This window comes from Salvia hispanica, chromosome 1 (assembly GCF_029641045.1).
Source record: "Salvia hispanica isolate PSC_SH4W2 chromosome 1, Shi_PSC_v1, whole genome shotgun sequence".
Classification (NCBI taxonomy): Eukaryota; Viridiplantae; Streptophyta; class Magnoliopsida; order Lamiales; family Lamiaceae; genus Salvia; species Salvia hispanica.
The window spans coordinates 12,222,499-12,247,989 of record NC_142692.1 but is presented as its reverse complement, the minus strand read 5'-3'; the positions used below and the strand labels follow the sequence as shown (position 1 = coordinate 12,247,989).

The following is a 25,491-nucleotide window of genomic DNA, read 5'->3' as shown; positions in this document are numbered from 1 at the left end:
AACTATTTAAATATCAATTCCTTAAATCAAGCATCTATCTTATTTTATTCTCCACCTACTTTTTTCTCTCTTCTCTCCTCTACCTTTTCCCTCTCATACTTTACACTATCCCCATTTTAACTATTTAAATATCAATTTCTTAAATTATGTGCCCAAAAAAAATGAATCTAATACTCTGGGACGGAGGAAGTAAGATCTAAGCATTCAACAAGAACAAGTTGTTCTGTTCCAGAAACCAAATCCTTGGTTGCAAAAATTAAAAAAACTGTTATTGTAGGTCTTTCCTCCCCTAAAAAGGGAGACCTTCCAGAAATTCTCGACAGCCAAAGTCAAGCAATGGCCGAAGAGGGGGTTTGGAAATAGTTTTCAACCAGCAATAGACGCGCCTCGGTTAGAACCTCACTAACTGCGTCATTGCCCCAAGCGCAAAGATACTTTACCATGTCTAGTTAGCCGGCCTTTTATACAAGAAACTCTAGATTTTTTAGTGTCCTAACCGATGTGGGATAACCACTTCTTCGCCCTTTTATACAAAAAACCTCTACTTGAATTTTGAGTGTATTTGCCGATGTGGGATTAAAATATTTTTCATTTTCAAAACTAGAATACATACCCCATTTGTCTTGAGCAGCAAAGGAATAGTGAGTGGGATCAGCATGCCATATGAATTTTTTTGGGAGTTGGTTAAAGCAACGGTCTTTATCTTACCCACTCAAATGCTCCACTCCACAAATACATGGATTTGCAATTACAACTACAACAAAATATCGAACAAAGAAATCCTTTCAAACTAATCAAACATCTCCTATCATCAAATAAGGAAGACCTCAGTAGCTTACTAAATAGACAAAATCAAGAGTGCGAAAGTTCTTTGAGTAGCATCTTCATATGATATCATACGGGCCTTGATACAGATGAACACGCTTTTCATCTCTTAACGCACAATCCTCAGAACTGTTCAGCTAGCCTAGCCAATGATGATGTCTTCGCAACTGCATCCTGCAATTTATCCAGTATTCTCCACGTTACTGAGTCAGGCCTCAAGCCATTTTTCCTCATCTCGCCCACAATCTGATAAGCTTCCTTCTTTAAACCTAACTTGCAAGCACAATCAATCACAATGTTGTAATTCACATTATTAAGAGCGACTCCACAATCCACCAGTTCATACAGCAAGTGACACGCCTCACTAAACCTCTCTGAACGACAAAGCCCTTTGAGCAGAGCAGAATACACGAAACTGTCATGAACTGCAGAAGGCCAAACGACATTGCTCCAAAATTTCACAGCATCATCAATCGAGTTAGACTCACACAGCCCTTCAATTATGATAGTGTGAGTCAAACAATCAGCAGCCACCCCACGGCAGATCATATTATTGAAAAGTTCCATGGCTTCTCTGGCTTGGCCGAGTTTAACCAATCCACGAAGCACAGCATTGTATGTCACGACACCAGGGGAAAACCCTTTCTCCGGCATGACATGATGCAAGAATCTCATTGCTTCTTCAGCGTTACCAACGTTTAGAAGCCCCTGAATAATAGTAGTGAAGGTCACCTTATCCGGAGCACAAAATTTACCCTTGATCATATCATTAAGCACCTGCAAAGCCTCTTCCATCTTTCCCATAGTGCAAAAGCCCTTTATCAACGTATTCAGGCTAATTATATCAGGTGGGCAGTTCAACTGCAGCATCAAAACAAGCATGTTTAGAAGCTCTGAAGGGTTTTTCATTCGACAAAGAGATCTCAAATAGATATTGTATATCCTAGTCCCATCCACATGCTGCTTACTCAACATCACGTTTAGCACTTGGTTTGCTTTAGCTGCTTCACACTGCTGGCATAGACCCTCAACCAAGATTGCATAAGTAAACTCGGAGGGTGAGTAACCAAGACTTGTACCTTCTTCGAGCAACTGAAAAGCCCTCAAGAAATCACCATCCTTGCATAGACCATGAACAATTGAATTATATGAAACTGAACTTGGAGAAAACCCCCTCTTTCTCATTATATAAACAATTCTTGCAGCACCATTATACCTCTCAGACCTACACAGTGAATCAATCATTTGCCCGTAAGAGAACTCTTGGTGAACGTTCTTCACTTGCGGCATATGTTCTGCTATGTTAAACACCTCATGAAACAACCCTTGTCGACACAAACAATCAATCACATTGCTAAATGCTGCATTGTTAATTTTAACATCAAAGGTGGATTCCATGACCTCCCAAATTTTTCCAATCAAGGCATTCGCTTTCTCAAACTCCCTTTTCCTCAGAACCAATCCAAGTAAAGCACAGTAGGCAAACGCATTAGGACGCACGCCCCTCTCAGACATTTCATCGAACACCTTCTGCGCAGCATCCATATTCCCAATCTCACAATACCCACGAATCAAGGTAGTATACGACACAACACTAGGACAATGCCCACTCGATAACATTTGGTAAAACATCACATGCGCGGATTCCAATCTCCCCAATTTACACAATCCATCAATCAAACGATTGTAATTCACCAAAGACGGCACAAACTCCGGCTTCTCGGCGACCAAAGCCTTAATCACAGCCAACGTGCGGTGGGGATGTCCTCCGTTGAGGAGGCGCGCGATGAGGACGTTGCAGGTGCACTCGTCGGGGGCGCAATTGGAGGAGATGAAATCGAGGAAATGGTGGTGGGCGTCTTCAAAGCGTCTGACGTGGCAGAGGGCGTGGATGATGCTGCTGATGTTGAGGGAGTTGAGCTCGTATCCGCGGGTGCGGAGCTGATGCAGAAGGCGGGTGGCGGCGTCGGCGTCTCCGTCGACGGTGCATAGCTTGTGGATGCATCTTGTCCAGTGGGTGGTGTTGGAAACACCGATGCTTTCGATTTCGTTGGCTAATGCTGCTGATGGGATTTCTTGCTTGATTTCGTGGGAGTGAAATGAAACAATTTTAAGGTTAGGAAAATGGCGCCGTCTCCATAGATGCATTATAAATGAGCCGTATACTGGGATTCCCATCTGATCGACACACACGATTAACACAGTCTTACCACTCTGATCTAAGCTTAGCTTCTTTCTTTAAATTTGGATCTAGCTCGGTGTTGAAAATTGGATTGAACTGAAATAGGTTGTACACAAAGTTTTTCTTTTTTCTTGTTTTTTTTTATATATATTTTTATTGTGATATTGGAAGAATTAAATTACTAAGCTCCCCCCAATTTCATAGTAATAGAGTCATTTTTCTTTTTCATAAAAATCAACACATTTTTTCACATCTACTTTATTTTCTCTTACTTTATTCTCTTTTTATCTCTCTACTTTTTTCATTTCTCATTTTACTCTCTTTTCATTTAATTCACCTAACATAATTTTTTTTAATCTTTGTGCTGAAAACAAACGCTTCCATTACTATGGAACGGAGGAAGTAGAAGATTTATATTTTAATTATAGTTTATATATTTCGTTTCATTTCATTGATGGACCGAGCTTGGGCTCATACAGAACTTGGATCTTGTTGGGCTAGGTCATCTCGACCCAATAGAACACTAAATTGAAAGGTGTTAATCTTTAATGCTGTGCAATAAATTGAGATCGAATGGATGTAATGTTCAGACAAAAGTTGAAATGCATGACCACTCAACTCGATCTATTGTGACGAATATTGATGAGTGAACTTTGCCAAATCAGTGTCCTAGGTTTGCTTAATATATTGAAGCTGATTAAGTTTCATATGGAGTACGTACAGCATAAATTAAAAATATTATAATTTCCATAATTAAGTAGTCGTGTTATAATTATGAAAAATGGAAATCAATAATATTCAAGACAATTCATAACCTTATTTGGAATTATAATGTCCATGGCTACTACAATAATACTACTCCTATATGGAGTAAGTAATAAAAGCATGTTTACAAGTACTATATATTTCGTCTGTTAAAAAAAATAATGGAGGAGTCTTTTATTAGTAGTATAATATAGGAATAAAATGTAGTACTACTAGCTAGGCGTTAAGGAGGTCCAAGGCTTTCAAAAGGGTATGTCGAAATCGGGGTAAATCAAGATTGACATCTTGATTATCTATATACACATTTTTACAAACTTGAAATCCTCTCTTATGACAATATTGGACAGGGTTTGTGTATATTAGACTATGGTCGGGATATTTACCAAACAAGGAGCTCTCATTCAGTCTAACCTTATACTCCAAATACTTCAACTTCATCTCCTCCGGCGCCCTCCCGAAGCATGTCCTCGCGAAATTGTGCAACCCCACCGGTGTAATTTGGATCACAACTGCCAACAAATTAAAACCATTTCATTATTCATATACTTTAATAGTATCTATCAAGTCAACTTACTATTAACTAGAATTTTAGCGCGTTTCTTTAAATTTAAATTCATTTACCCATAAAAATAAAAATAAAAAGACTTACCGGCATTTTCAGGTAGAAAGAGCATGTTTGTGAGAGCAGCACCGTGGACTCCGACCATGACGTCGAACGTGTTGATGATTTTGGCGGCCGACTCGAGATGATGATCCATCTTATGTACGAGAGGGTCGAATCCCAGCCTCCGTGCTAGCTCGACCACCTCAACCTCGTTGGTCAACCGACGGTTTCTTGTTCGAGGAATCACGAGCATCCGAGGCCGATAATGGTCGCCCACCGAGTCCCTCTCCAAGGAGTAGACGCTGCGTAGAAGCCTGGTGAAGTTTCGTGTCGAAAATGTCGAAAACGGGGAGGGATCAATGGATAGATCGTGCTCGTGAGCGATGAGCCCGACGATCATGTTTGTGAAGCACAGGGTTTGATTCTCTCTATCGACGTCGACCAGCTCGTATCTGGAGAGAATTTCTAGGGTTTTCCTGTGCTGGGAGGTGATGCGAGAGTCGTGGTTGGTGACGAGGAAGACGACGTCGCGGTTGAAGCGGAGAGAGGTGGCGAAGAGCGGGATCAGCACGTCGGTGAACCGGTGGAAGTGGTTTCCCGCGTGCCCGCCGGTGGAAAAGAGGATAGCCGGGGCGTCTAGGGTTTGGGTGCAATCGGGGAGATGTTCGGGCGGCGCCGCCTTGATTTGGAAAGCGGTGATGGTGTTCATGGCGTCGGCGTCGAATTTTCGGGGATGGGGTTTGATTGTGTGGGGAATGTTAATGGGATGATGGTTCGTTGAAGCTATGAAGATGGTGGTTGTGCTGCTATCTATCCGTACATCGCCTTTAAATTCGTACGCATCGGATCGTGAGTTGGAGAAGTTGAACACTCTGCCCTCGCCTCCATAATCTAAGGCATTATCACCATAAAATTAGTTATACAAACAAAATATACAAGTAGCGTAGATGATTAATTGAGCAACTTACTAATTTGAAGTCGACGATGAAAATATGACTTGGAAACGGCGGTAAAGTTGAGTGCCAAGACTAGCATACATATAATTGTTGTAAATGCCAATTTTTTCTTCTGTTGTTGCCACCGGTAGCTTCTTACTTTCATCTTTTCAGACCCCATTATTATCCTACTGCAACCCTTGGAGACACTGTCATTACCTGTATGTAATTAAGCATAAGGATGCAGTCTAAAGAGTTGTTGTGAAAAAGGCTAAGAGATTATATCAATAATGAATGTTTAATTTCCTTCTTCTTGTGTGTATGTGTAATAGTAATTGTTACTACATTACATATCATATCATATATTTTGATTTAATGAAGTTGATACTATTTTTTATTGATTAATGTGCCAACCTAGGAAATTGATTGATTAGTTAAAATATTATAGGAGAAACAATGCAAGAAAGGTAATTTTGCTAATGCTAGAATTTGATGTTGATAACATTACCATTTTATATGATTGCGACGAGCCGTTATTGATTTATTGGTGATATTTATTTTATATATGACACGATTTATTTTCATTAACTAGAATATTGATTCTTTCTCCATCTATTAAATTTTGTGCAAGTACTTTAACAAACTAGAATTACGGGGATTTGAGTTAAATGATCTTAAAATTACTCCATCCGTTCTACAAATATTGTTCCATTTTTTCATTTCCGTCCGTTCCACAAAATTTGTCTCATTTCATTTTTTACCATTTTTTGTAGTGGACCTTATATTCCACTAACGCATTCCTACTTACATTTCACTAATTTTTTCAATTCACTTTTTATTACATTTCTTAAAACTCGTGCCCAGTCAAAGTGAGATAATTTTTGTGGGATGGGGGAAGTATAATTTTACTTCTTCTTGACATTTATGTGAAGGACGAGGAATTAATTTATGAGACTCTCAGTGCTTGTTTGTTTTTATAGTTTATAATTTAATGGATGCATTGTTTAATGAAAATTATAACTTACTTCCTAAAATAGAAAAGATTGCTTTGAAGTATTAAAAATATAAAATATCCAAGAAAATTATACCCCGTGATAATGAACACTTGTATTTATAATTCAAATCAAATTGTTAAAGGAGTATCGAGTTGTCCATCATTTTAATGTGTAAATAAATATATAAACATTCAATTAGTTAGATTTTTTAGTTTATGTGTACTAGTATTTTATTAATCCATCTTTTTGGATGTTTTCTTATGGAAAATATGTTTGAATTAATTCACCCTATTTTCTCATTTTTCGTCAACTTATAATTGACATACAATTGGATTAAAATCATTAAGTGGTTAGGCCATGATAAACCCACGGGCTGGCTTTTATCTTCCAAAATCATGATATGTAAATCTTTTTCCTCTTTTACTAGCACCACTTTTTTACTATTATATTAAACAAATACACAATCATGGTTGCGAATATGTTTAATTTTACGTATAGAAAATGAAGACAAACCTCCCATTTCTAGCATTCTCCAATGAACATTAGGTTACAATAGAAGATAAAAGTAGACTTAATCCAATGTCAACCTTATAAAAAATGGAGAAGCAGTTCCATACTTCCACGGTTGGCCATAAAATAAAATCAGATAGAAACAATAAAAATTGCAAAGAGATGAGAAAACAGCATTTGGTGTTGTGGGAGATTAGTCACTGCCCATAGCCATCAAGAACTCACCTTCACAGACAACTTCACCGCCTACATACGCTTTCCCTTCCATCTTTGCTATCCCAAATCGCTTCTGTAGTTTTACAAGGTTCATTCTCATGACTAACGTGTCTCCTGCAATCACCGGCTTCCGGAACCTTACCTTGTCGACTCCAGCAAAGAAGAATTTGTCCCGTGACCCTCCCACTTCTGGTTGTAGCATTACAAGCCCGCCTACCTGGGCCATTGCCTGAGTCCAGCAGTGTATATACATCCATTACTTCTTGTACAAAATAAGCATTGATTGGAAACAGAATCAACTACAACAACGTTCTAGTTAAGCTCAAACATCCAAGAAAGAAACCATAATAAACAGTGAACAACAAGAACTGCATAAATCATCATTTCCCTTTATACTGGGAGAAAAAGATGTGTTTGGACAAACATTTTAATGTACATAACTGTCAAAAACTCACCCAGAAAATGAAACTTCTTTTTAGAATTTTTGCATATGCTTTATTTTACCTATTTATGTCTATTTAATGCGTGTTCCTCAATCTTCTATAACTTTAGTTCTGACTCTATTATGTATTCGAAGAAAAGAAAAATGGTCGATCATGACTGCATAATCTTAACATCATTACCAATTTATAATAGTACCAAAAATTTTAGAGTTTTACTGTTTAACTTATTTACAAAAGGTCAACATTTTCAGTGTCAAATCACAAAATTTGACACATATCTCAATCCTCCCACAGTGATATGTTCTCTAAACTCACTATACTCAAGCAAATCCATTACAATCATGGAGCATAATACAACAAAACCCCAAATTCAGAATAAGTTAACTCCTATAGGACAGAACAGACACGTGCAAAGTAGTCTTTCCCCTGTACTTGTTCTCACAAAAGAACAGAACATTACCAACTACACCCTAAGAGGTATGAGGGAAGAAAGTGTAACTTAGAGAATAAAATTATGCGCAGCTGATAGTGCAAGTGGCAGTTATGGTTGTTGATGAACAGGGAAAGAGCAAGATCCTTGGTGAAATTAGTCGTGGAGGAACTAAAATCATAAAGATTAACAGAAAACAGTAAAAACATGAGTTGGGAATATGTATCTCTTTAAAATTGGCAAGATGATGTTTGCATAGAAACTACTCAGGAAGATCAAGTCTTGAAACTCGTTTCTAAGAGAAATTTTTTGAAAAACTGACTATTGTTTAGCAATAAGAATGGTCAATTGGGAAGTCATACAGAAAATAACAGAAGAGAATCTAAGAAAAAAAGGAAAGCCAATGAATATCATGTTTCATTGTTTTGTAATTTTTTCCTATATCTTCATCATTACTCAATTACATTTTGAGTATGCAGGGACAACCCAAGCATTGCCTTGGAAGAAAGAACTAGGCAAAACATGCTACATCCTCATATAAAAACTTGAGGCTTGTAAGTTGTAACAGTATGTTGAAGAAACAAATTACTTGAGAGATGTATGTGCTCCATATCCGTCACAGTATGGGACGTCACAACACCAAGCATAGATTTGTGAAGTAGCCATAGCACAGGACAAAAATGTATTCTCTCAATAATATATAAACATTCGGAAGGCATTATAGAAATTAAAGAACTTATTAACGACTCTGATAGTCAATTAAGCTAAACTTCAACCTTTCTTCTCAAAATACTTATTAAAAACACTAAACATATGGCTTTTAGGTTTCCATCTGAGAACTTTCAAGGTTCTTAAATTGAACATAGCAAATACGATGCCATATGAGTATAAAATGTGAAAGATGTATCAGTTCTAGCAGCTTCGGTTGCATCAGCAAATTCATTTAACTGGTATTGGAAAAAAGCAACTCCACTATTATGCACATCCTCACATCTCAAAAATTGAAATAAAGTCATTCAAAATAGCATGGCTGGCTCGCTTCATTAATTCTATAAACTCTTCAGCATTAGGAGCAAATCAATGATTGATTTCCAGTCAACTACCAACCACCTACTACTATTTATCAACAAGATTCAAAATTCTTCTGACAAGACAAAAGATACAAAAAAGGGAGGCTTTAGAAAAATAGGAAAAGTGAATCATTGAAACAGAAAAGACTTCAGAATTCATTTATAAACACCCTTTAATTAGTATGACTCCTATGATTTTAAAAAATCTGTTGTTAGCATCATGAACTCATAAAATGGAACAGAAACCCTAAACCCCCGCAACAAATGCAATAAAATAACACACCTCAACCATGAGCACACCAGGCATAATAGGCCTCTCAGGAAAATGGCCGGGAAAGAAATTATCATTAATGGTCACGTTCTTGATGCCCACAGCAGACACCCCAGGATTGTATTCAATCACTCTATCCACAAGTAAAAACGGAAATCTACAAGAAGAAGAAAAAAAGATTGATGAGTGAAATGTCTTAAAATAGCAACAAGCATTGCAAAACAGATTTGACGAACCGGTGAGGCAGAATTTCACGAATTTGATTGATATCCATTACCGTCGGAAACGCGGGGTACTCTGTAGAAAGAGAGAGAGGCATGAGATCCGAGTAATTTCAATAAAGAAATAAAGAAATCATTGTATTGTAATGTAAGGAGATTTCATACTGAGTTCAATTGGGGTATCTACAGAGGGGGGTGAATCGACGGTGGAAGTGGAGCTGAAGACCGAAGTGAGGCGGATCTTCCTTGATGGCGCGGAGACAAAAGATGGGTTGAAGGGAAGAGATGTGCTTTTGTTGGAAGACGGAGAGCTGGGAAGGGAGAGCATAGATTGAGAGAAAAGTGTTGACGCCATTGCTGGAGATGGGCGGTGGGAGGAGTTGCTTTGTTCTTGTGTTTGTGGCGGCGATTTTTGCAGGTTGGATTTTGGTGGAATTTGAGATGGAGAAGAAGAAAGAAGAGTGAAGTGAGTGATGAAAACAATGCAATTGCCTTCGTTATTATCGATTTTCAATACTACTACTATGCATAGTAATACTGCTATTTCCTTTTTCGGATATTTAAGACATTCATATTTCAAATTTATTAATTTTCTTAGGATGGGGTCTAAGTCTAACGATACGTATAATTATTATTGGTTGAATTCTAAAAAGGACAATGAAAATAGGCGATGCTATGGTCTAAAACTGGTTATGTCTTGTATACTCCTACTATTTGAAGAGGCTACTACTATTAAATCATGTTATAAATCCCATAATTTTGGCTTAGATTCGGAGTGACCAATTAAAAAAACAAACTAATTCCACTATTATAATTTTATTTATTTTTATTTTATTTGAAAAATGTTTTTAGCTTTTATTCTCTAGATTCGTGTAAATTAGATTTTTAACGTGTGAATCACGTTTTAATCATGTAAATTAGATATAAGTTGATCGTGTCGTGTCTAGCTATTTTATATTGGGTCGTTGAAAGATTCATGTCTGTGTACGAGTCAAGTTTGATTTTTGAAGGTAGTATTTTAAATTCATATTCGTATAGAGATTTTTTTACATATCTAATTTTGAATTAAGTCTTATTGGATTGAAACGTTCATATTAAACCAATAACAACTCCTAGATAAATGAGCTTAATTAAGCTTGTGACATAATTTTAGATGATTATAAAACAATGACAAATCTACTCAACACAAGTTATGAAATTATGATCATTTAATTTTGTCTTACCAGATTTTGATCATATAAAATAATATTATTAGCAAAAAATTAGAAAGCTGTGATTTTATATTTTGATCCAAAGTAGAAGTTAATGAAAATTTATAAAATTAGTAATCCTTTTGTTTTTATTTTATTTTTTAGTTTATTTATTTAATTTATAGTAGTACGAGTATTATTTTTTAGGTTAGATTTGATTTGAAATTTGAAATAGAAATCGGAATATCTGTGAGCGACGGCCGTTGCAGGCAGGTGCACCGTAACGATGAGCTTATCTCTGCTGCAAAGCTACTCCTCCGCTGACGAAGACGAAGAAGACCAGTTGTCAGATGATGACATCTCCTCCTCCGATGAGCCCAACCACGCCGTTCCCCGCACCGTCCGCTCTTATAAACCCTTGTTCGATTCCGATCCGCCCTCCTCTTCCTCTCTTCCCTCCGCTCTCGACGCCTTCTCCGAAGTAATTTCTTATTGCGTATTAGGGATTTATTCGAATTTATCGCCCTATTTTGACTGGTGTGTAAAAATTGTTCAAGGTTGAAGGACCGCCGCAGTTCCTGAACAACAGTGTTAAAGAAGAGGCGGTGAAAGAGGATGTGCAGCGCTGGAGGCACGGCGGTAAAAGGCATCGTAAAGAAAAGAAAGGCTTGCCCTCAGGTATGTATATCTATATTCTCTGTTTCTCTAGGTTTGTTTCTCCTTTTTTGCATTCAATTCGCTTCGTTTGTGTTGTGAGATTTATTTTCAGGATTTTCATTCTGCAGTAATGCCCTAATTCGATTTTAATTTAGTTCTGCCGCCTTAAGTTTTTATTGAAATTTTGCAAAGATGCCTACTTTCGTGTTTAGTTTATTGTGAAATAATGTTTCATTTGTGAATCGTTTTAGTATGCTTTAATCTATGCACTGCTTAATTGGCCTCTCTCGTTCAATTTGATTTTTCTGTATGTAGACAGATTTTCAAAATTTAGGGGTTTCAATAAAGTTAAGAGTACCATGAGATGTACTTTCCCTTTTGTCGTTTCTAGCAAGTAAAAGAGTGTCAAGAATTCAAACTTTATTTTCTATTCATTTTTTATGGAATTGGCTTGTGGAAGCTCCTTACTCTACTAGAGCTGGTTCACGCTTTATGCCAATCATAAACGTGTTAATGGTTATGAAGTTTGAAACTTTCAATTTTTATTGGTGATGTTGTGCATGGTTTGATGATCTTCCAGCTGAATCAGTACGTTTGTTATTGTGCAATTGTAGTTAGAGCTTTTGCTATTCCTAGCAGTTCTGCCCACCTGTTTTCAGTTCAATGTGTCTTGTCTGATTCCATGTCTCTCCAGCACTTGCACTATCCCCTATTTGGTTTTTCTACTCTTCACCTGGTAACACTTATGGCATCCCTAATGAGAATTGAGTTAGATCATTAGGTTAACACAGTAATTTCAAAGAAGATAGTAACAGATGTAAAAAAAAAATTCCATATTAAGAGGTGAACAGTATACTACTATTCAACATCGTTCTGGTTACTTCATAAATCAACACTTGTAACACATATCCAATCCAACAGTATTCTCTGTTATTTACAGGTGCTGTGTTGGAATCTAAGGCGCAGTTGGTCGGTATCCATGATAGAGTGAGGAGTGATATTGGGAGCAAAACCTCTGAAGCTCCATCTGGTGATTCTGTAGTCGGTACAAAAGGTGGGAAGCGCGTTGCAACTGCTGCCAACCCTAATGCAGAAGATGCTGCTGAGCTCTTGAGGTGTGTATTCCAACCATACTTGATGAATCTCACAATTTGATTCTTGAAACCGTATATTAAGGTGTGTTTAATACCTAAAATGGTGTTCCCAGGATGTGCTTGGCATGCGGGGTTCCAAAAACCTATTCTCACGCGAAGGGAATGGTCTGCCCTATGTGCGGTGATCGACCTCCTCCTGCTGAATCGGACGCTGCGAAGAAGAAGGGTTCAGGAATTAAAGATAAGGAAAAGAGCAAGAGAATGAAGGGTCAGTCGTCGCATGCTACTTGGAAAAGTGAAACGGAAATGCAACTTAGACAGCAGTTTGATTAGTAAACAAATTGCTATTTTGTACCTTTAGATTTGAATTTCAACAACTTGGGATTATGTGGTGTTCAACTTCCATAGCTGTTGGCTTGGAGAAATCTCATGTGTGCTATAAAATATTATCTTCATTTGTCGACTCCATTTTTCTTGATTTTTGAAGCATCCCACTAAAATTTATCTGTAGTATTTGGTTGGTTTCATATAGTTCGGCCACTATTATCATGTTCTCAGTGGTCAGACGAAATTTATAAATATGTGAGTTCCTCAAACATAAAAGTAGTTTGATCAGCATAGATTTGTATCATATGAAATTCCATATTAGTGAACTTTATTTGTAGATTTTACCCATAAAAAATATTTGCAACTATTAATTGTCCGACAAGCAACTATCCGACAATATCTGTGCTTCGACGTTTCATAACTAAATTTAAAAATGCTTGAAACTTGAAAATATCAAAAAGGGTGAACCTTTTAATCAATGATGCATTTGTTTTTAAACTGAATTTAAAGACTTAAAGGGTAATTTACACATTAAATTATAAGAACATACCCCAAATCCCAATGTTATTGAAATCGAACAAATCTGTATTCATCTCTGACTACATAATACACAAGAAAGTAAGCAGTGTGAACAAACCAGTGACGAAGTCTCTCTCGTCAGTTAGTACACAACAGCAGCAGCAAAAAAAAAAAATCACCACAATATAATTTACATTACAAAAATTTGATGGAATTTGCTGTGATCTAATGCACTTCCTATACATGGTGTGTGCTAACTTAACTAGGCCTGAACTAATATTCAAGCATGATAATTTACATCCGTTTTACCATATTCACTCGAGCATTTTGTTCTTGGCAGTCATGCGCACCTTTTATACCTCAGACACCTTTGTTTCACTCTCCAAACTGTTGGCCAATACCGGCGGACTTGCAGCAGACCCATGAACCTGCTCATGTCACACGGAACACCCATGCTTAGTCCCCGTTGATTACTATACAACATTCACATGAAGAACAGACTTACCACATTAGGCAACTTGAAACTAAATGAGTCACGGGAAGGAGTGGTAGATGAATCTGTAGGTCTGTGAAACAATAAGTGTGCTACCGAGCGATCCATAGGGTTCGTATCTGTTTCCATATCCATGAAAGTAGTGCACCTACAAGGAAGCAAAGTATACAAGTCACTACAAACTGAACATGAGCAACTGTAACAAAAGAAATCAGGAAGCAAGTCATCTACCTATTTGTTCCTTCAGCCTCGTATGCTCCACCAGCATCTCTTTCATCTCCAAAGCTATCATTCAAGTTTGAACTCCTGCGTCTTTGTTCAGCACTCTGAGCCAAACGGTACAAACTGTCCCTTAAGCATAACTTTGTCCTTAAATCCAACTAAACCAAAAAGGTACGAGTTTAGTTCTAGCAGATATGCATGTTACAAATTAATCATAGAGTAATTGAGACAAAAACATGACAAGGCAGAAGAGTGGACTATTATTGTACGGCATGGGGACTGTAGGAGGTTTTATAAATCATGAAACAAGTAGGTACCTGTTTCGTAACAAGTTGAAGCTGATGAAAACTAGCTGCTTCCAGTGAAATATCATCCAAATCTGGAACCCGTGTTGAGCTTTCATGCATACATGAGGAATTCGTTTCTGTTGCAGTAACTGAGCTAACTCCTTGAAGATCACTGTTATTCTCATATGTCCCTACTAAGGCAGGATCAGAGATCGTGGCCTGGATGGTCACACTTCCATTTCCGAGGCTGGCAAGTTCAGGGGATAAATTGCCTCGATAACTTTCTAGCTTTTCTCTTTGTCCACATGCTACTTGACCAGTTTCCTTAAAAGGAGGGCCAGGAACACCGTCCATATATTGCAATTGGCCCGATGCCTGACGGTAGTCCCTTGAAGAAATGGATGTGAAGTCATTGGTCTCAGCTTTAACCATTGATTCTTCCAGATTTACTGAAGATGGATCGGACAGATGGCTACCCTTTGTATGGATGTTAGAGATTGGATTCTCTAAACAGCTATTTGAATCAGAAGCCGGAGTATGCGGCTGTTGTTGAACATGAACTGATGCTAATGACTCGTCAGAAGTCAAGCCAGTACAAGGAATCATGATTTCATTTTGCAGATTACTGATCTGAGCATGACCACCATTTTTAGGGCAATGCACTTTACCCTCAGATTGACTCTGGAGCTTGATCTGTTTTTTGTGCTCATTGGTCTGAAAAAATATCACAAGATTACTATAGGTCACAGAGATGCATAAATGGAGTTAATGTTTCAAAAAAACGGAGAATCCTACACTCATCCAGGCCGAAGCCAAAGTAGGTGGTTGATCATGCCATACCAATTCCACTATCATGTGCAAAAAACAAGCGAAAATCAACAAAGGCGAAAATTACATCCAACTTACCCCTGCAGGGTCGCCTGCTCTGGAATGGTTTCTAGTTGAAATTCCCGTATGTATATTTGCATTGGATTTCTTTCCCTGCAAAATATCACGTCGGTGGTGCGAGATTGGAGTCAGTACAAAACTGTTGAGCTAATCATAAGAGAACAAAGCATTGTTCAGATAAGAGATGCAATATATTACCACACCATCTTTTCTATCGTCAAGATCAGGCCCAGTCAAAAAAGACGTATAAGAATCAGACTTTTCTAAGGTCCAAGAACAGTCCTTGATTCTAAAAGGTGCATTTTCCATGGAAAAGTTATTTGGGGAGTTTCCATTTGAGAAGTCATGATTCTCTGAAATAGTTTTGACCTCGCTTGGATCATGAAATGGGAACTTAGCATCTGACTTTAGAGCATCCCCGGGCCCACCTATATAAGGTACTGAATCCGCTGATGATAACCAACTGAACCCATCTTCTTTATTCACCCCAACGTCTAATGCTGAATCACTTCTGAAATGGCACATGTGTTAGTGAAGAGATTATGAAACAATGAAATGTGTGCAATGAAACAGATCATGGTTACCTAAATATCCTGTCAATATCATCAAAGTTCTCTATTTCAGACCAACCACCATAGAGAAGATCACTGGAATCTTTGTTCTGAGCATGTCCAAAGAAAGTATTGTCATTGCCGGTATGATTTGCGTCACCAATCAGGAAACTGAATGGGCTGTCATCAACTAGACTGGTATTGTTATTGACAATGGCATCGTGCTTAAGAAGTTCACTACGGTTTAAGTCTCTATTGTTGCTCTTCAAGCCATGAGGCAACAGCATGGTACTATCACAAGCTAAACTTGATGCTTCTTTGTTTAGTTCATTGTCTAACCCAGAAATAAATGGACCACTGCGGGACCAAGAATTTTTCTCCAACATATTCACCTTTGTATTACTCAGAGATGAAATTTCACTTTTCTCCTTTCTGTGATCAACATAATTAGTGGCAGATCCTCCAGTCTTATTCGAAATATTAGCTACATCAAAGCGACACATCTTGTTGTTTGAATAATCGGCGGGCCTATTGGAACCATGATGGGGAACTGTATGGTCATCATCAAAGAAGAAATCATCCCAAGCAATGTCTACACACTGTAACAGCAGTTACCGAAATTTAGCTGAAATAACTGCAGAAAAGACTTCCATTTGATGAGTGGAAGATACAACTATTTACAAATGATACAACCAGGACCGAACTATCTAATTTAAACTTGCCTCCAACAAGTCTGACATTCCTTGAATCTTTAGCCTGCAGTCAGACCGTATATTGTTTTCTTCATACTTAGTTCTGAATCTTCCCTTTCCATCCATCAAAGAACCCGCAAAAAGACAATGAAACCAAGAATATTAGAATTTTCACTTATTGAAACCTCAATAACCTTCACTAGTAGGAGTACATGAAATTACCTGCTTGATTCCTAAAACAGATAGAAGGAAAAAACATAACAAGAAAGGAACGGATATTAACAAAGTAAATCAGGGAAAATAAATTCCAATGAAGTCAAGTTCCTAAAGTTCGTCAGGAATCACATAAAAGAGAACGAAAAAACAGAGTGCATAGCTCCGCAAGAACAGAGTCTAGCACACGCCAAAATGAAGCAGTGATTTCAGCAGAATATGAAGTCACTACGAGTTAAAATTTTCAAAGTAGTTAAATCAAAAATAACAAATCAGCTAAAACACACCAACACCCCCAATCCTCTAAATCTCGAAGCTAAGGCTGAAAAAACAACCAAAAGTCGTCACCAAGCTTCGATCTCCTCTTTTCCGATTTCAATTACTAAGCAACTCTAGTTTACAGAGTGGATCCACCAATCCAAATCAATAAAAAAACAAATGAGAGCAGGCTCTCCAGCTAACTACTGCTCAGCCAAACGAAACTCCGCAGAAAACTCACCACAGAAACAAGTTAAAAAATCACTGCGAAAGAAATCTCAGCTTCAATAAATCAGTCCAGTAACCCTAACTCTGGTTCTAAATCGAGGAAGTTCAAGAGAGAACAAAAGAAAAGAGGCTTAAAAGAGGCTTTTTGTGTAGAACGAGAATTTGTCGCTTTGAAGGTTGGGGAGAAAAAATCTTAGTTAATTGGCAAGTTGGGTTAAGTTAAACAAAATGAAGAGCCAATAAACCTCCACGTGGCGGTTGGGAGTTGGAGTATCGGAACTCGTGGCTGAGATAGCTGTTGGAGATACGATCTGTTTCAGCCTTCTGATTGGTCCAATGATTGCGAGGGGAATTGTGCGGATGACACGTGTCAGTGGAGCCAGCGTACAGTGGGCCACGTGTATTGTGGACACGATTTGTATCCCTACGCACGTTACCACCGTTGATTTGTGAATAAAAAAAAATTGTACTATAACTTTATAAAAACAAATAGAGGGTGATGATATGCACAACATCTCTGCTGTGCATTTTGCCATAGCATGGGATCCGTCCCAGCTCAAGACTGGCTTCTGAGTTTGTGCCACACTTGCTCCTTTTTATTCCGATTATTAACATATTTGGAAACAATAAATGTATGTGACCAGTTTTGTACAATCAAAAACTAGTTTATTTGAAAAGTATATGTTTATTTATGCATTTAATTAAAATATATGGATGCATATATACTTACATAGAAAGTGCATAATATTATGGTCGTATATTTTTTATTTGTGTATAATTTTTTTACTTTTTTGGAATCATAAATGTAATTAGTGCATACTTTAATTCAAATTTTTAAAAAAATAGAAAGAAAATTCAAATATAAAAATAAAAAATAAAGTTAAAGGCTAATAAGTCTTTTTTACTTGTCCACCTACTATATCTATTACTTTAATATATACTCCCTCTGTCCCATTAAAAATGCAACGTTTTCCTTTTTTGGTTGTCCCATTAAAAATGAAACGTTTCCTTAAATGGAAACAACTCTATCTCTACTTTTTCATCTCTCTTACTTTACTCTCTCTTCATTAACTCACAAAACAATACTAAATAAAATCCCGTGCCGATTCTCAAATGTTGCATTTTAAGTAGGACGGAGGGAGTACTTAATACATCAAATTATTAATATAATCCTTATTTTAGTTGTACAAATCATAAACAAAATTTGGAAATGATTAGTTGCTTATTAGTGATTTTTCTGTTTGTAAAGTAGTACTACTAAATACTTATTAGGATTTAGGGTGCATACAAAATTTTATTGAGAAATTATAGTACTCCCTCTACAATTTAATTTTACGTGTCGAGTGAAAAAAATAAAATAAAAGAAAAAGAATAAAGTAGATATAAAAGGTGTTTCTATTTTTAGTAATAGATCATCTTTGTTGTGACAAACTAAAAAAGGAAATGAATCATCTTTAATAAGATAAAAGGAATATCATGCAAGAATAACATCGAGTGGAAAATAAACACAAACATATGTGTTAAGAGTCTAAATTGTCACAAGCTACTTATTCTAATGTATTTATCAATTAACTTTGGACGAAGGATTACTATAATTTGTTGTAATGGCAGAATTATGATCCAATTCATTTTAATCTTTTGATATTTTTCTGAAAAAAAATATGCTTTTAGTTAAAGAATCTTTGTCACATGACACTTTCTCCAAATACAAATACACAAGATTATGACAGCTCGCCCGGAAATTGGGAGCACTACACAAGAATTCTAACACCGAAAATGACTAGCACAATTTTAAATTCCTTATATCTCTCTATCCCTATCCCGTAATAAGAATTCACATTTTAAGTGTGACAGAATATAAAAAATATAAAGAAAAATAATTTAAAAAAATAATAAAATATGAATCTCACATTTATATACTAGTTTTATAATGAAATACTATATGGGAATGAGTTTATGGAGTGTAAAACTTACTTATCATTTACTGTAAATGTGAAAGTGGACTCTTATTAAAGAACAAATCAAAATGACTAAGTTTACTCTTATTATGAGACGGAGGGAGTATTTAAAAAAAAAACAGGATATTTTTAACTAAAGAAATTTATTAATATTTATAGTGTCCATGAATTAATAGTTTTTATCAATATTTATAGTGTCCATGAATTAATAGTTTTAATTAAAAAATTTGTTGATATTTAAAAATCAAAATTTAAAATTTAATTTTATAAATTAAATCTAATATTGAAATAAAGAATAAAGTGAAGGATGACAAAAGAGAAGAAGAATGATAATTTTGAAATAATATCAGATTTAATACATAACTAAAATAATATCAGATTTAAAATGTTAAAAGTGTAAAAAGACCAAATTGCTCAAACCTCCCCAAAACCCCTCAAAGGGGCATTTTCGTATCAAAACAGTGCAAAAGGACCGTTTTTGATATTAACCCTTAGTCCAGGGACTGCTGGTGATATTTTTAAAGTCCATGGACTATTTATGAGATAAGCTCATAGTCCAGGGACCATTTTTGTAGTTCACTCGATTAATTTTCTTCTTTGACTTAAAAATTGCTGAAAAATGTTGGGGTTAAAATGTGGGTATTTTATTATTGATTAAACTACATAAATGGTACCTAATCTTTCACTTTCGCACGTAAATGGTACCTGATCTTTATTTTATACTCCCTTGTTCCATAGTAATAGAGTCATTTTGTCATTTTGGTACGTTCGATAGTAATAGAGTCATTTTCCTTTTTAGTAAAAGTCAACACATTTTTCCACACCTATTTTACTCCCTCTTACTTTATTTTCTCTTCATCTCTCTACCTTTTTTCATTTTCCACTTTACCCTCTCTTTACTTAACTCACCTAACACAATTTTTCTTAATCTCCGTGCCGAAAAGAAACGTCTACATTACTATAGAACGGAGGGAGTATTGTTTTTTATATCTATAAATCACATTTTTGGTACCTGATGCAATTTTCTTCTCAAAATACCCTTTAAACAAATATATATTTTCCATTTATATCATAGATGGTATTTTGGGCATACATAAAATTAGTACCAAAAGTGATATTATAATATCTTCTCTCATTCTCCTCACTCTTTATGCTATTATTATTATTAATAAAAAATAATCACATATTTTTGGTACTTAATTGAAATTTTCAAAATATCCTCCATGAAAAAAATCACATGTTTGGTACCTAGGGTTATTTTTGTCACGAGGTACCAAAAACGATATAAAATAAAGATCAGGTACTATTTATGTGCGAAAGTGAAAAATCAAGTACCGTTTATGTAGTTCACTCTTTATTATTTTATTATCCGCCACCAGTTGTACACTTCTAACTCTTTGCTTCGTATTAGATTCACTCTTTATTATTTTATTATCCGCCACCAGTTGTACCCTTCTAACTCTCTGCTTTGTATTAGATGCCAATGAGAACTAATAATATGTAAGCACAGCCTAGTTATTTCCTAGTCCCACATGTGTATCATCAAATTCCAAATCAAATGCAGGATAGGACCAAAGAGTGCAAGGAACAATCTGAGTGGAAAATGACTTAAACTTGAGAAAATAAGGAATAAGTAAAATGTAACATTCATATTCTTTGCAAGAGTGAAACATCTATTAATTAAAATTCGGCGTTCAAGGAAACAATAGATGTTGTCAAGGTACATGGACAACAAAATAGGAGTACATTGCCATTGCAACTGAGAGCTAGGAGATAGTAGAAAGTTATGAGTCACATGCTTCTCCATCTCTAAACTCTTCTTAGGAGCTGGATGCTATGATATTGGAATATGCAAATATTGCCACAAAACACAAAAGGTGTATATAATATGGAACGGATCAACCACGACTTTCCATTTATAGATCCACCCTAACAACAACATTTACTTACCAGAAACTAAGATTGTACATCACCTCCTCAAAAGCTTTTGAGAGAAAATCCTCTTTGAGTAGGGACTGTTACGCGACACTGTCTTGTAAGATTCAATAGCGTCAACCAAGGAATTGTGGAGGGGTCCCTGATATCAAACCAATTAGTCTCTTTGGTGAATGAAACTTTTAAAAAGATTATCTGCTTCTCTCAGGCTGTGCTTTTGTTTAGCAAGTTTATGATAGGTTTAAATAACCATTCATCTGTCTTAGTCCATATAAGGATGGTGTTCACTGTCAAGTGCTATGCTAGACTTATACATTAGATGGTCCCATTTCTTAGAAAGCACTGTGAGAATTTAAGCAAAATCTAGTGACTGTTTATTGGAGTACCTCAGAAACACGCAGAGCTCTTTGGACAACGTAGTTTGCATGTGGATCCTGAAGCAACTGATCGAAGTAAGGAGCAGAGAGCAATTCGTGGATGATATTTGTCCGGGTTTCCTCATTACATACCAAAAGACACTTTTCAACAACGTGGCTGCTGAACTTTTGTGAAGACAGGTGCACGTAGTTTCCCTCAAACTGAGATGTCAATTTGGATGTGGCAGATGGGATTTTCAGCTCCAAAATAAACTGAATTACATAATTTCTGCATCAAAAATTCAAATTTGACTTTTTAGGAAATGCAGAAACAATGTAACAGAACAAGAATCAAGAAACACACAAGTCAAAAGAGTAAAACAATGATAATTTAGATATCACATATGCATGTTATGGTTGTTAACTGCACTTTGGAAAAAAGAATAAAATTCAGCAATTATCAAACGAAAAGAGGTCTGGGAACCAGTTGAAAATACCAGCACACATAATTTAATTTAATTACCCAAATGCATCTTCTGCAAGCAGAAGTCCATTGGCTGAAATCTCTGCAACCAAATTTTCCTGATGCTCCCCAGTAGAATGGCTGATGCACCGTTGTAGAACACAGCATCCATGCTGATGTGTTGCAATATCAACACAGTACTTTGCAGCGGCAACAAAAATGAACTGAAAATAGAATGGCACAAGCTTTAGTTCAGAAAAAGACAGATTGATACAAAACCTTAAGTTTGCCAACTAAATTGAGACCTCTCTCTACCCACATGAAAAACTTGTGATTGATGAGAAGTCATATTATCATATCAAAAAGTGATCCAGAACTGTATAAAAAACTCAAAGTCAATGTTGTAGCAATATCTCTCCTCTCTTTTCCAAGTGCAACTTTCACTGACTATATCTAAATTCGCCTTTACTCAGAAGTTCTTCCTATTAACCTATAAATTTGGACTGGTTAGATCTGTTCATATAGTCCAATCTTGCACACCAATCTGATTAATCCGAAGCATTTATATTCAGTTCTCCGCCGGAGGGATGAGGAAAGCAACTAACGTCTTGCTGCAAACATGAATCATTCTATAATGAAAGTGGATCGGAAATACTATGTGATGAAATAGAGTTGCCAACCACAAAAAACTCTTGCACATCAAAAGGAAAACACAAAGTGACAACCAAAGAAAATCTTTGTGATGGTAGTTTCAGCAAGTGTAATGACCAAAAATGCATACATATGAAAGAAATAACAGAAACAGATTTAGCTAACAATCTACATGAAATTATTCGCAGCAAAATGGATCTTATCAACCCAAAGGTGATGTCCAAGAAATGACAGGTGACATGTAGGAAATGAGAAACCAACGACAAGCAACATGATACCATACAATGGGGATTTAGATGGGCAATTACCTTACTATCTTCACCTGGGAAGCATTGCAAGCACCTCTGGATAACATGATTACCATTTAAATCTTTAATCAGAGCTAGAAATCCAGATTCCAGTGCTGAAATAACTAGGGAAATTTGTTGCTTTGTCTTGAGAGTTTCAATCAACTTCTGGACCACACGAGTGCTGATACAAAAACAACAGATTAGCTAAAAGACCTGCAGAAAAAAGAGAGTGAAATACGATTCATACAGCATATACCCGTGTGTATTTAAAGAGATCCTAACTAGCTCCCCAGGCTCCTCAGTCACCCTAAATAGTATGTGCATTCGTTGCTCTTCATTGCACACTTCCAACAATTTTTGCATGAGATAATTTCCAAAAGGGTTCATCATCAATTCAACTGCATGATCAATTATCTCATCGAATATAATCTGTACGTCCACAGAAGTTCCGTCATCAAACATCCTCTGCAAGAATCGACAACCTTGTTGATCCTTTGCTATGTGATAGATGTATCCTTGTGCTTCAGCAAGAGAGCTAAACTTTGTTGGTCGGCTGAAAGGGAAATGCATCTTGGGGCTCTGGCAGCCATTTTGCATTGCAGCAGTATGGAGATGGTCATCCAGCTGTGACCTCCTCTCGTGAGTCTTCCACGCACCAATCCCATGATGGAAACTCTTGGTGTTGTGCTCCCCCAGATGTGCGTGCCTGGTAATCTCGTAATTGACCCCTTCCCCCTGAATGATTAAACTATCTTCCCTGCCAAAGGGCTCAACACTCCCTCGAGGCACTATGACATGCAGAGGCACCTTGTTTCTTCCATTAGGTGGCGTGTGCTGGTAATGAATCAAACTCTCTTCATTATAACGTGGCGACAGCTGCGCCATATGGGCCATGTTAGATGGATAAAAAGAATCACTAGCTTGAATCACGGTCTTCCTGCTTTGCGAAGGATGTAACAATGAATTTCCAACTAACGGATTATCTAAAGAAGGCGATGCATTAGGCACCACGAATCCCATTGGGAAACTGTTGTTAGCCAAACCATTATGCCTATGAAACTGAGGACCTGAAGCAATGCTACCAAAATCCGACCAACTAAACATTCTATCAGATTGACTAGGGGAACACCGTGATCCCAACAAATTCGCCATCCTCTGATCATACGGCATTTCCACCATTCCAGAAGCAGCCTCCCCTTCGAAGCTGACACCCTTCCTTGGAACAGAGACGTTAAAACTAGTCCTATAATTATCAGAAGCTCCATACTTGTCAAAACTCCGGCTACTCCCATTAGGCGATTGATCACGATACTGGACACGGTACGGCGGTGCAGACGCCCCCTCTAGCTCATCTCTAACACACATTCTACCAAAGTTCCGATATAAATTGAAACAATCAACTAGACTGCCCTCGTTTCCCTTTTTCAAATCCACACAGAATCCACCCCCAGAAATGTTGAAATCGTCGAATTGGGGAGGGGATAATGATCCAATATCTGAATGTGATAAGCTAGAGGAGTAACCGGAGAAAGCGCTGACAGGGGAGGATTCATCATTTCCAAGAGGAGTATTAATAGTATTATTATGAAGACTCGTCACACATGATGCATGACCATAACCGTGATCAACGAGATTATTGTGATGATTGGTGACATTGTGAAGCATTTCCTGAAGATTAAACGGTGCTGTTGCATGAGGGATCTCGCCCAATAACATGTCTAATTCGTCAGCATCCTTCATGTCTTTTTTTCTCACTACTCTTTCTCTCTCTTCTCACCACTCAGATACACAACAACCAATAAAAAGGAATACTAACAACAACAGATTGCAGAAAACAGCATATAACAAGACAGAAATTGAAGATTCGAAATACCCGATCAAGGAGAGGAGGAAGCAATGAAAAGCCAGTAGTGATTAGCGCTTTTTAGATCTGAGAAACCAAAAGTCGTAATGATAATTATGGTGAAATGAAAAAAAAAGGGGGTTGGGTTGGGATGGTGAAATTTCAAAAAAAGGAAAATAAAATAAAAGATTTATGATTTTGGTTTTCCTCCATTTTTGTAAAGGGTTTTGGGTTTTCTTTTCTCGTGTGTAGATGATAGTAGGTGAAGCATGCAAAGATGAAGGTTTTACATACTTTTACACACACTGCTAATCACACCATTAAAGATGTAGAAAAAGGAACAACACCCTCTCTCTCTTCTCTCTAATTCTCCCTTTGCCTACATTTATACATATATATTATATTCCTTTATGAAATTTTCCTGATTGGTAAAGAAATTGTAGAGTAAAATTTAGCTGGCGGGACACGCAGACACTGCTACTGTAGTGCTTTTTCCTCAAACGGTTGTACGAGAAAATTTCAGAAACAGAAAAAGAAAATTAAAGTATTTAAGAATTTAAAACCAAAATGTTAGTATGATTTTAATTGAATATAAATGTGAGAAAAAACAAGGGAAACGAACTAGCCTACAGATCTTCAACTGCCTCTCCTTTTTTCTCTGCTATTCTCATGGTTGAAGATTGAATCAATTTTCCTCGCAACAAAATTCAATTTGAATCTTTTTTGCATCATTTTCTCATTCAATTAAAATAAATTAGGCATTATATTTAGGAAAAAGTTTGTACCAAAAGTCTCATTTATAACCATATATTATATAATAATTGTGCATTGTAACCGAAACATGATTATTGAATGTACTCGAACTAGTTGATTATCAAAATCTGAAAATTTAATCTCTTTCAACATTTT

The 25,491-nt window shown here is 36.7% G+C and overlaps 6 protein-coding genes and 1 non-coding gene across 14 annotated transcripts; 1 reads left to right on the top strand and 6 right to left on the bottom strand.

Annotated features, from left to right (window-relative positions):
• Nucleotides 1-277: 277 nt before the first annotated feature.
• Nucleotides 278-433, bottom strand: LOC125185712 (U4 spliceosomal RNA). Its single transcript, XR_007170219.1, has one exon. It is a non-coding gene; the product is annotated as a U4 spliceosomal RNA (small nuclear RNA).
• Nucleotides 434-684: 251 nt separating this feature from the next.
• On the bottom strand, nucleotides 685-3,112 carry LOC125219174 (Pentatricopeptide repeat (PPR) superfamily protein). Its single transcript, XM_048121078.2, has one exon. The coding sequence runs from the start codon at nucleotides 3,001-3,003 to the stop codon at nucleotides 949-951; it is 2,055 nt and encodes a 684-aa protein (XP_047977035.1). The 5' UTR covers nucleotides 3,004-3,112; the 3' UTR covers nucleotides 685-948.
• An 876-nt stretch (nucleotides 3,113-3,988) lies between these two features.
• On the bottom strand, nucleotides 3,989-5,492 carry LOC125221236 (alpha-1,3-arabinosyltransferase XAT3-like). The gene is made up of 3 exons (XM_048123361.1): nucleotides 5,414-5,492; nucleotides 4,422-5,267; nucleotides 3,989-4,281 (listed from the first exon to the last, which is right to left on the bottom strand). The coding sequence occupies exons 1-3, from the start codon at nucleotides 5,490-5,492 to the stop codon at nucleotides 3,989-3,991; spliced, it is 1,218 nt and encodes a 405-aa protein (XP_047979318.1).
• Nucleotides 5,493-6,808: 1,316 nt separating this feature from the next.
• On the bottom strand, nucleotides 6,809-9,977 carry LOC125219044 (uncharacterized). The gene is made up of 4 exons (XM_048120899.2): nucleotides 9,633-9,977; nucleotides 9,483-9,543; nucleotides 9,259-9,403; nucleotides 6,809-7,261 (listed from the first exon to the last, which is right to left on the bottom strand). Exons 1-4 carry the CDS (start codon nucleotides 9,820-9,822, stop codon nucleotides 7,010-7,012), a joined length of 648 nt encoding a protein of 215 aa, XP_047976856.1. The 5' UTR covers nucleotides 9,823-9,977; the 3' UTR covers nucleotides 6,809-7,009.
• An 885-nt stretch (nucleotides 9,978-10,862) lies between these two features.
• LOC125218945 (plant/protein) lies at nucleotides 10,863-12,876 on the top strand. Its single transcript, XM_048120760.2, has 4 exons — nucleotides 10,863-11,138; nucleotides 11,215-11,335; nucleotides 12,255-12,429; nucleotides 12,522-12,876. The coding sequence occupies exons 1-4, from the start codon at nucleotides 10,944-10,946 to the stop codon at nucleotides 12,739-12,741; spliced, it is 711 nt and encodes a 236-aa protein (XP_047976717.1). The 5' UTR covers nucleotides 10,863-10,943; the 3' UTR covers nucleotides 12,742-12,876.
• A 395-nt stretch (nucleotides 12,877-13,271) lies between these two features.
• On the bottom strand, nucleotides 13,272-17,268 carry LOC125222534 (protein LNK1-like). Of its 8 annotated transcripts, none has more exons than XM_048125202.2 (9): nucleotides 16,610-17,268; nucleotides 16,418-16,501; nucleotides 15,729-16,294; nucleotides 15,343-15,655; nucleotides 15,163-15,237; nucleotides 14,287-14,970; nucleotides 13,979-14,127; nucleotides 13,760-13,895; nucleotides 13,272-13,682 (listed from the first exon to the last, which is right to left on the bottom strand). In XM_048125202.2, exons 2-9 carry the CDS (start codon nucleotides 16,433-16,435, stop codon nucleotides 13,608-13,610), a joined length of 2,016 nt encoding a protein of 671 aa, XP_047981159.2. In that variant the 5' UTR covers nucleotides 16,436-16,501; nucleotides 16,610-17,268; the 3' UTR covers nucleotides 13,272-13,607. The 8 variants fall into 8 exon arrangements, with proteins under 8 accessions (XP_047981159.2, XP_088926005.1, XP_088926007.1 ...); XM_089069879.1 differs by having other exon boundaries at nucleotides 17,100-17,268; XM_089069881.1 differs by having other exon boundaries at nucleotides 16,418-16,496; nucleotides 17,100-17,268.
• Nucleotides 17,269-20,674: 3,406 nt separating this feature from the next.
• On the bottom strand, nucleotides 20,675-24,922 carry LOC125220709 (uncharacterized). Its single transcript, XM_048122858.2, has 5 exons — nucleotides 22,996-24,922; nucleotides 22,758-22,920; nucleotides 21,859-22,022; nucleotides 21,366-21,624; nucleotides 20,675-21,121 (listed from the first exon to the last, which is right to left on the bottom strand). Exons 1-5 carry the CDS (start codon nucleotides 24,477-24,479, stop codon nucleotides 21,014-21,016), a joined length of 2,178 nt encoding a protein of 725 aa, XP_047978815.1. The 5' UTR covers nucleotides 24,480-24,922; the 3' UTR covers nucleotides 20,675-21,013.
• Nucleotides 24,923-25,491: the final 569 nt, after the last annotated feature.